The following is a 9,506-nucleotide window of genomic DNA, read 5'->3' on the forward strand; positions in this document are numbered from 1 at the left end:
CCCCCCCCGCCAATCCCAGTGTGAGCGGAGGGAGAGACAGCCCACCCTGCTGTTGGACAGCCGCACAGGGGCAGAGGAGTCCTGTCTCTTTAAGAGGAGGGGACCCTCTCTGCCGGGGTGGGGGTGGCGTTTCCCAGCCTCGAGAAGCTGTTGCCACCTGATCCCGACATAAACTGCAGCAGCCGCTTCCAGGGCCCGGCTGCTCCTGCAATTATTATTTATTCTTATTCTTCCTCCTCCTCCTGCCTGGGGCATCCCTGGTGCGCAGGGGCCTGTCGCTTTAAGAAGCTCAGCCTTGCCTCCCTCCGTTTAAATCCCCTGCACATCCTCCTCTCCCCCAGATCCCAGCCATGTCCACCAGCCAAGCCTACAACGAGGAGAAGGGGGGCTCCTCCAGCTTGGGGGAGCCCGAGTATGGCCACGATCCTGCCAGCGGGGGCATCTTCTCTTCTGATTACAAAAGGTAGGCAGGAGGGGGGAGGGGAGCTCCTGCCCGGGGCTGGGGGAGGCTGAAGCCTCTTGCCCTCCCCATCAGGCGGCAGAGAGGGCCAGAGGAGGCAGGGGGAAGGATGCCCTCCAGCATTTTCCCTTTGCTGCTTTTTTTTAATGCATTGCCCCCCTCCCCCGTTCAGTGTTGCAGGCAGCAGGTGTGGCAGCTGAGACCAGCATTAGCCTGCAAGAGGCCCTTGGGTTGGGCCATTTGCAGGACCGGAGGCTAGCAAACTCCCCCTTCTCGTGGCCTGTTGTGGGCTGGGGGGGCAGGAATGGTTTATTTCTGGGCTGAGGGATGCTGCGGTTGAATGCTCCATTTGAGAGCATGGAAATGACCCGGGCAGCTGGGAGCTGAGGGGTGGTGGTTGGGAAATCTGTTTTCTGCTCCTAAACAATGCTTTCCTGCAGGGCCGTGTGTCCGCACCTAGAGCAGGAGTTGCCTTGGGTGTTTGCCATGGACAGGGGAGGCAGGGACAAAATAGTGGGGCTGGCTTAGATTGCCCGTATTGTGCATCTTGAGCGCTGTGGAGCTGGTAGAGGAGCTGGCAGAATCACGGCAGCAGCAGTGAATCTTTGCGTCATAGGTGACGTCTGCTGGCTGACGGCAGCCGGATTGCTGTAGTCCTTGGTGCAGATTGCCATATCGGTCTGACAAAGGCTCGACCATGCCCCTGCTCTGATTTCTAGCGGCTTGTCTAACCCCCTGGTCCCAGCACCAAATTCACCAACTACAGCTAGAGCAAAAGGGAAATCCTACTGCCCTGGGCTAAACCATCAGCCAATTTCCTGGCTTTTGCTAGATGCAGGGTGCACTTTGCAATGTAATGGGGCCTGTGTAGGCTGATGGAGGCACAACTAGGTTGGGAATATGCTCTTGGAGTTCCCTGCCTGAAGGAGCAGGGCTTTTGGTGAGAACATGTTATATTGTAGAAGCGTGTGTGATCTTTGCTCCGTGTTTGTTCTAGCAAATCATGCAAGAATCACTTGGGTGATATGTTTTCTTGTATGCTACCTGACTTGAGTCCCCTCCATATCTTGTGATACAGAGAAAAATGTCAATCTTTTACTTTGAACCAAAAGAAAATGACAGATGGAGTGACTTTAAACCCCTAGGGAAAATTTGGGCCCATCCAATTCAATAAGAGCCTTGCCTTTTTTTCCCCCCATTGGGATTGAGGTTCCATCCCCGATATTTCAGAAGTTTCTGTCTTGTCTCTTTCCAGGGAGTGGGGCTTCATGGGGTTAGCTCAAGGTGAGGTGTTTTAGGATGGGAACAGTCTGTGGTAAGAAGCAAGCTGGAATGCTGTCCTGGGCAAGGAATGCAATCCAGGTTGCCCTTCATTCCCTTCCTTGTGTCTAGTTATTCCTGCCAGCAGCCCTTTTGCAGCCCCACCCAGAATGCATCACAGTGGCATAGTCCTGGGGAAGCACGGTTTGTAAGCAAGAGTTGTTTGGAGATGGATGCACATATGCACGTGTTTCCTTAAGCGTTCAAACACTAGACACCAGTGGCCCTCAGTCTTTTTAGACTTAAGGCATTCTTCATTCATCTCAAAGCACCCCCTTGGAAAATGCCAGCACTTACCTTTCACTAATTATTTTTTTAACTATGGAAAAATAGTAGAGAAATTCTTTGTCTGGAAATAACTCAAGGGCCACAGCAGGTCATAACTGTTTTGACACTGTATGTACTCCTATTTGAAATCTCTGACATCATGTGTAGGTGTGTGCCTGCCTGACTATACTAATATTGTGCAGCACCCTTAGAAGGATGTCACAGCACCCCAGCATGCGTTGGCACTCTGATTTGAGAATCACTGCTATGGATGACAATCTACTCTGCCATAGTATCATAGAAAATGAGGATTGGAAGGGATCTCAGGAGGTCCAACCCCCTGTTCAAAGCGGGGCCATCCCCAGCTAGATCATCCCAGCCAAGGCGTTGTCTAGCCAGGTCTTAACCTCCAAGGAGAGAGTCTGCAGCCTCTCTGGGCAACCTGTTCCAGGGTTTTACTACCCTCCTAGTGGGAAAACTCTTCCTAATATCTAACCTAGACTTCTCTTGCTGCAACTTGAGACTGTTGCTCCTTGTTCTGTCATCTGCCACCACCGCTGTGTCCCTCTGAAATGTGCAAGGGGCACCTTTCCTGTGTATTGAACCTGTGTAGGAATGAAGTGAGATCCTGTAAGGAGACCCATGGTATAAGCAAGAGGTCTGAGCCCAGCTCCTGGTCAATCTGAATGAACTCCACTGGCATCACGGAGAAGATAAGATTTGTGCTGATGTAACTCGGATCAGAACCTGCTTCTCTTTCCCTGGGGAAGAGAAGACTCTTGCAGTGGGACTTGGAGAAAACTGAGCCGTTCACAAGAGCAGGATTTCTGTACAGCATCAGGGGTTGGGCAGAACCAGCCCACTCCTCCGACTGGGGTTCCTGTTGCCCCTATAAAATGCAGCCTCTGCCTCAAAGTCCTAGTCTGGCCCCAGTGCTCGTGTCAGAAAGCTGCAGAAGTCTCTCCCACAAATGTCTGTCGAAGGAGTGAAGATGGCTGCCTGTGTGCAGAAATGGAGGTCTGTCCTGAGGCACTGAGCCCTGCTGTGGCAGGGGAAATGACTGTGGCTATTGAAACACAATTCTTTTCTCTGTTAGAAACTGGGGAGGGCTCGTTCAAATCAGTGGCCCAGTGCTAATGCCAGGCTGGTGTGAGGGAGAGGAGAATTAGGCCCCTCGGGTGTATAATAAAGGATGCATTTGCAGAGCCATTACGCTGATGTCTGAGTCCCCAGCAGGCTTCTCTAAGCCCAGAAAGTGCCTTTAGTTCAAAGTGTTTGGAATAGAAGCACATTCAGGCACTTTGAGATGTTGATGGAAAAAGCTGTGTGTTTGGTTATGTCTCAGACCTTCCCCGGTGGTGCAGGGAACTCACCTGGGACACAGGGGCGAGGCACCGGTACCAGAGAGCAATGGTAATGAATGGTCTGATCCAAAGTAGGGCACAGCGAGCAGTCTTTAGATGGTTTGCATGTTTATTTAAAAGGATGTGACATCATCCCTATGCACAGCAGTAGAATGGGGGACTTCCACTGTCTTGAGATAAGTGAAATTTTAAAGAATAGCAAATGATGGAAGGGAGGGAGGACAAGCAGATGAGAGGTTAAAAGCAACATGGTAAAACTGCCAGGTATGAAACGGACTCCCAAGAACAAAACACTGTTGTGCAGTAGGGCAGCATTTCTTTCCTCATACAGGAACTGAAGTAGAGACCAGGTGACCTCCCAGAAGTTGCACTAATCTCAGTCTGGTGGATCTCAGGCTAGCACCTCACCCACTGAACCATTTCACCTGTGCTTATCATTTTTAAGGGAGGTGCTGCTGGTGATGGCAAAGCAGATGAAATTTTACCTTCATCTTCATGATTTTTATTCCCTTTTTCCCTGGTAAGTCAGAAGAGCCAATAAAGCCTAGAAGCCCACTGGGCTCATCTGGTTAAGGCTCACCAGTTTCTGTAGCCAACACTACGCAAGGGGGCAGTGTGGTTAGTATCACATCCACCCATCCCAGCCTGAATGCCCAGGTAGCCAGTCACAGTTGGGGGCAGCCTTTGGCATGAACCACTGGTCATCATGTACTTGCTGCCTTCGACTATCACACAATGTTGCTATGCACTGTTTAGTTGAAGCTACCTCTGGTGAGGAATGCTGCATGTCGGGGATTAGGGAGGTAGTGGGCCTTTGACATGAACCCAGAACAGGGCTTCACCTCTCACACACTGCCACTGCCCAAGAGAGATCTTAACTACTCTGCTACTGTGCTGCCAGAGCCAGAAAAAGCAGGAAGACCTGCAAATGTTAATGAAGAGGAAGATAAGATGCACTTCCCAGGTGCAAAGGTATGTAAATAAAGGATTTTCACTATTCCTGGCTGTGCTGCATCAGACCTCTCAAGCAAAGTAGGGTGAGGGCTTGGATAACACACCTCTGCGGGGGAAGCTACTGAGAGTGGTGACCATGACTCGGGAGATAGCAGTCCCCCAGCGCTGCAAAATGTCGGAGGGGGCATTTGTGCTGCTGGTGATGCAATCTCTAGGATTAGGTGCAAAACACAGCCTTGAGCAAACAAGGTTTTCAACTTGCGCTTGCTAGAGGAGGAGTGTTGATCTCTGCATTCATCCAAATCCTGATGCATTTTGCTGCCCTAAATTCCATCTGCCATTTCAATTAGATGCGTGCTCCCTGCCCTCAACTGTCGCATAATGTTCCTGCGTGATGTTCATTTCTAGTGTTCCTCACCAGAGGTGGCTGAATGTCAGTGATTAGTGAGGTATGCTTATTATAGTGGAATCGACTGTTGTAAAGGTGGGGAATGAAAAATACCAAGGGCAGAATAAGCCTTTGAGAAACCAGGATGGATGTCATGTCCTGGAGAGTGAGTCTGTGGTATGTGGGATGCTGAGGGAAGAAGTTAGTTTTCATGGTTTCAGTGGTATCCACAGAGGCAGGCTGGTGTGGATGGAAAATAAGTTTATGGGACTCGCTCCTAAGACTGGAGGATGTAAGTGTGATTCAGGGTTTCAATTATGGAGAGGTGGCAATGCTGGGGCAAAATTAAGGTTGTTTGGAAGTCACTGACTTTGCAATTGTTGCGCTTGCCAATCTCTCTTTATTGTCCGGATTTTAACAGCCTGTTTGTGTTTGGCTTTCTCCCCTGCAGTTGGTGACTTTTATTTACATTCAACTGAAGGGGCTTTTTGTCTGGGTATAAGGGTCTGACTTAATATGGCTGAGCTGATAACGCTGCTGTCTGGCCACCAGCTGTTCTTATTAACTTGCTTGGTGATGGGTTGGGGAGTGGGGGGGGGAGCAGTTTTCTGCCTCTATTGCTCTTGTTGCTTCCTAGAAGTGCCCCAGTGTGCATTTTTCTCCATTCTTAGCTATTAATCTCTGACTGATGCATGTCCCAAACCCTCAGTGACAGTGCCTCATGCTGTCCCTTCAGCATCCTGCCAACTCTGCTCTGCTCTATGGACCCTGACGTATCCCTGCTGGTCTAGCTGCTTCTAATATTGGGTTCTTCACCCTTATCGTGTGTGTATATGCAACACTGGGGTTCAGAGGGGTTTTATTCTTTTCTTCATCATGCTGCTAGGTCAAGGGCTGTGTGTCCATGTCTCAGTCCATAAGCTAATCAGCTTTGAGGGTCAGAACTTGGATGGGAGGCCTCAACCCCCCCCCCAAAATCAGATGTGAAGGTGGTTGGTTGGTGTTGCTCTCTGTGCTATTGCAATGTCATATTTTTTTTAGCAGTTCAAGTACTGCCATTTTTTCTGGCTTCTTGCATTGTTGACACCACCACAATCTGTGCTTCTTTCAGTTGTGCAATAAGGCCCTTGCCAGGTGTATAGGTAAAGGCATGGTGGAATCTGATGTGCGAGCCATACAACTGCACTTCCTGCCATGCCACATGTGACAGGACATCTCCTGCCTTGTACACCTTATTGCTGGGGATCATGATCCCAGGCTCCCTGGCACGATCCCAGGCAAGTAGCAAGTTCCCACAGCTGAGAGCCACCTCAGCTGACGGGGCTCCTAGCTGCAAGTGTGCACCATGTGCTTCTTGAGGCTAGAAGCCCACAACTCATGGGGCTGCCAGCTGCAGGGTGCACTATGCACTCCTTACAGCTGCAAACACCATCAGCTGATCTGGGCTCCCTCCCAAAGGAATGCACTTGGCCAAACATTCAAGTAACGGCATCATAAGAACCAGCCACGAAGTTGTTATACATTTTTTTGTGGAATAATATTGTGGCTTATTCCTTGGTTAATCATGCCTTAAGTGTAACATGTAGCAGGGACCTAACTAATATGAATAACATCTGCTGCGTGCAGTTTGTCCTGTTGCTTCTCTGCCCAGAAAGAGGACTGCGTGGTGGAGCATTTTGTTTGGGTAGGGACTGGAGTTTGGGGTTTGAGATGTTAAAGCCACGTTGCTCTGGGTTATGTTGGAGAAGCCAAGTTGAAGAGACGCACCTTGCTCTTGCAGCAGGAGATTCAGAGGTTTGTGCTGCTCCTTTGCTCATGGGGGAGTGCACTCCACAGCTGGAGCCCAGCCCTAGAGAAAGCTCTGTGAGCTGATACAGAAGTGTAGCTTGCTGCCATTGCCCTTCCTTGCAGAGCATTTGTATCACGTGAGCACTGATCTGTATCAGCGCTCCCTGCAGCATTTCTCTCACATATACAGGCCACTGCTGGATTTGGGTTTTACATGCTCCTGTTATATCCTGCTGTGGATGGTCCTGCTGTGGAGAAGCACACAAGGCCACTGCTGTATAGCTGTAGCAGCACATTGTACCCTTAGGTCTTGGTTGCGTGACCATTTGTCATGCACCAGTATGGGCAGGGGTCGAATTACGGAGGATCTTGGGGGGACTGAGCACCCCCATAAGAGATGAGCCCCCCCCTTTAAGATTTGAAAATCATAACCTGGGGAGTCTCCAATTTTATTAAGGCACTGTGATGGGTAGCCCAATTTTTTTTTGCAGACCCCTCCCCCCTGTCCCCCCCAAGAGTCGAAGTGTAATTCTAACCCTGAGTATGGGGAAGAAGTTGCTGTTAGCCCAGCTATGCTATTCCTATATGCTGCCCCTGAAGGGCACTTGAAGCTATGGCTAGTAGGACTAACTGCTACCTGCAAGGGCTGGGGAGGAAGGAGCCATCCCTCGTGTGCCATGAAGCATCCAAGCTCTGCTCGGGCTCCTCTTCCACCCATTCTCTGCCTCATTCGGTGAACAAATCCCCCTCTTGCCACATACCAGACTGAGCCAGAGGCAGTGCTGCAGGTAGGGAGATGGCACCATGCTGCTCACTCATCCCTACTCGGGTTCATCCCCAACCCTGTCTCAGCAGGGCCTAGGTGGGAGGTAGGCAGGGGAGGGCTGGGGTAGGAGGTACAGCCCTTCTTACCTCTCCCACTCTCAGACCTGTGTCTAGCTGGGAGCCCCAGCAATTCAGCTGTCAGCCCCTCACAGGAACCAAAGCCTAGACAGGCCATGGAGACTGTCCTGCACTGTTAAGGGCAAAAGAGGCTGGAGTTGCTGAGTACAGTATCTGCTCTGAGGGCCTCCATTCCCAGTCCTGCCAAGCTGACACCTATCCCTAGAAATGGGCCCCCATTGCCTTCTCTTTCCTGAATTCTCCTCCTGCTCCTTTGCTCTGCTCTGCTCTGCTGATCCATTTGTCGTACTCCTTTCCCCCTGGTTTTCCTGCTTTCTGCCCATAAGGTGGACTCCAAAGCAGCTGTGTTTTCACTCTGTCTCATACTGGTATAGAGCAGGACTCTGGATTCAGTTGGTGCAAATCCAGAGGTCCTGGGTATTTGCCTGGCTCAGGCCCTGCTTTCAAACCTACAATGTCCCCATGGGCTAAATTGAGGCCAAGTGAACTGGCCTAGCCCAGGTTCAGGAGCAGACTGACTTGCTGTTGTTCTGAGCATGTGCACATATGTGGGACCCAGAGAACGGACCTCTGCAGCACCAGGGACACTTGCCTCAGCTAAACCATCTGGACTTGGTTCTTTTGTGGCTCATCTTGGTGTGTATATATAAATCAGGAGTAGCTCCAATGAAGTCCTTCTCACCTGGTCAGAATAAATCTGGTGGAATGTCTCAGATTTACTGACAGCAAATGTCCGTCAGTGTCTGGAGCTTTGTATCGGGTGATCTTTGTTGAAGAACTTGTGATTTCAAAAGAGGTCTGGATAAGCATTTTTCAGGGATGTTTTAGGAGTAGCATTCCTGCGTTTGTGCAGGGGGTTGGACCTGATGACCAATGATTCTGTGATCCTGTGATCTCAGGAGGTGGCAAGACAGGCATAGGGGTCAGGAATTGTATGAGAAGGTGAGAGGTGGTCTTGCTATTACACTGCAGAGCTGGGACTTGGGAATAGGGTCCCAGCCCCATGTTAAAAAGATGGTGGTGGTTCTGACCTTGTTGTATTAGCCCTGCTTTGTGATAACTCTTGGCGTCCACTTCAATCTTGTAGTAAGAAGAAAATGAAATTGGGACAGCTTGCCCCTAAATGGAACAGGGCTAAGTTTTCCTAATTTTTTTGTTTTTGTTTTCCTAATTTCTACCTATTTACATTCTCACTGACATCCTGTCGCACTTTTAGCTTCTCTCACTCCTTCGAGTCTCAGAACAGCAGAGACTTCCTATGCCTGACGGAGGGCGACTGCCCCCCAAAAGCTTGCCAAGGACTTTTTTCCAACTACTCAATTGATCTCATAAAAGTTATCGCATCTATCCAAAGAACCTTGCCCGCCTGCCTTTGTCCTTAGACCAACACAGCTACAACCAAAAGCCCCGGGGCTAAGTTGTAGCCATTTAGCTTTCACTTGCTGCAGGGTTGGACTGGAGATGCACAATAATAATCACAGAGCAACTGATGCTCCCCCTGCCCCTTAAATCAGTATAACTTACCCATGTGTTCATACTCTCTCTCTCTTGCTTCAGTTTCCCAGCTGTGAAATTATGATGGTTGAGCTTTGTTGGTGGTATTTATAGCATAAGGTCTCAGGAGCAGCAGTTGTATTTGAATGTGTGTATGGGTGCAGCATCTAGCACAATGGGGCACTGTGATGGTTGGGACCTGTAGGCACTGTTACAAAGCAGATAAAAGGAAAAAAGAGATGTGATCATGGAACCAAACGGTGAAATCCTGGGTTAATGACTGAGGAAGAAGGAACCACGAGATGGGGCTGTTTCCCTCTGGCAGAGAGCAGTGCAGCTGGCTTGCCTTCCCTTCCAGCGGCTTCCCTCAGTGCTTTAGTCTCCAGGAGCCCTGATGTCTCCCTCCAGGCTGCTGGGGGTTTGCTGGCATTGAATAACAGTGTGTCGGTTCAGCTCCCTCTGTCCTTGCAGCTCGGGGGTGGAGCTGCAAAACAACCTGTCAGACCCCAGCATCCCTGGCCTCATCCTTGCTTGCTGCCCCCAGCTGCTTCCCTAAAAGGCTTGGTGA

At 50.1% G+C, this 9,506-nt stretch overlaps 1 protein-coding gene across 2 annotated transcripts in view; it reads left to right on the forward strand.

The window, feature by feature from the left end:
- Positions 1 to 134: 134 nt before the first annotated feature.
- The window catches only part of AP3B2 (adaptor related protein complex 3 beta 2 subunit), an 84,465-nt gene continuing 75,093 nt past the window's right edge, over positions 135 to 9,506 (forward strand). The window contains exon 1 of one of the 2 annotated variants that reach the window (XM_019504522.1): positions 135 to 463. In XM_019504522.1, coding sequence (XP_019360067.1) covers positions 351 to 463 — 113 coding nt within the window. In that variant the 5' untranslated portion in view covers positions 135 to 350. The remainder of the gene's footprint in view (positions 464 to 9,506) is intronic. The other variant, XM_019504523.1, reaches the window with a different exon arrangement.

This window comes from Gavialis gangeticus, unplaced genomic scaffold (genome assembly GCF_001723915.1).
Source record: "Gavialis gangeticus isolate Ggan-Ray unplaced genomic scaffold, GavGan_comp1, whole genome shotgun sequence".
Classification (NCBI taxonomy): domain Eukaryota; kingdom Metazoa; phylum Chordata; order Crocodylia; family Gavialidae; genus Gavialis; species Gavialis gangeticus.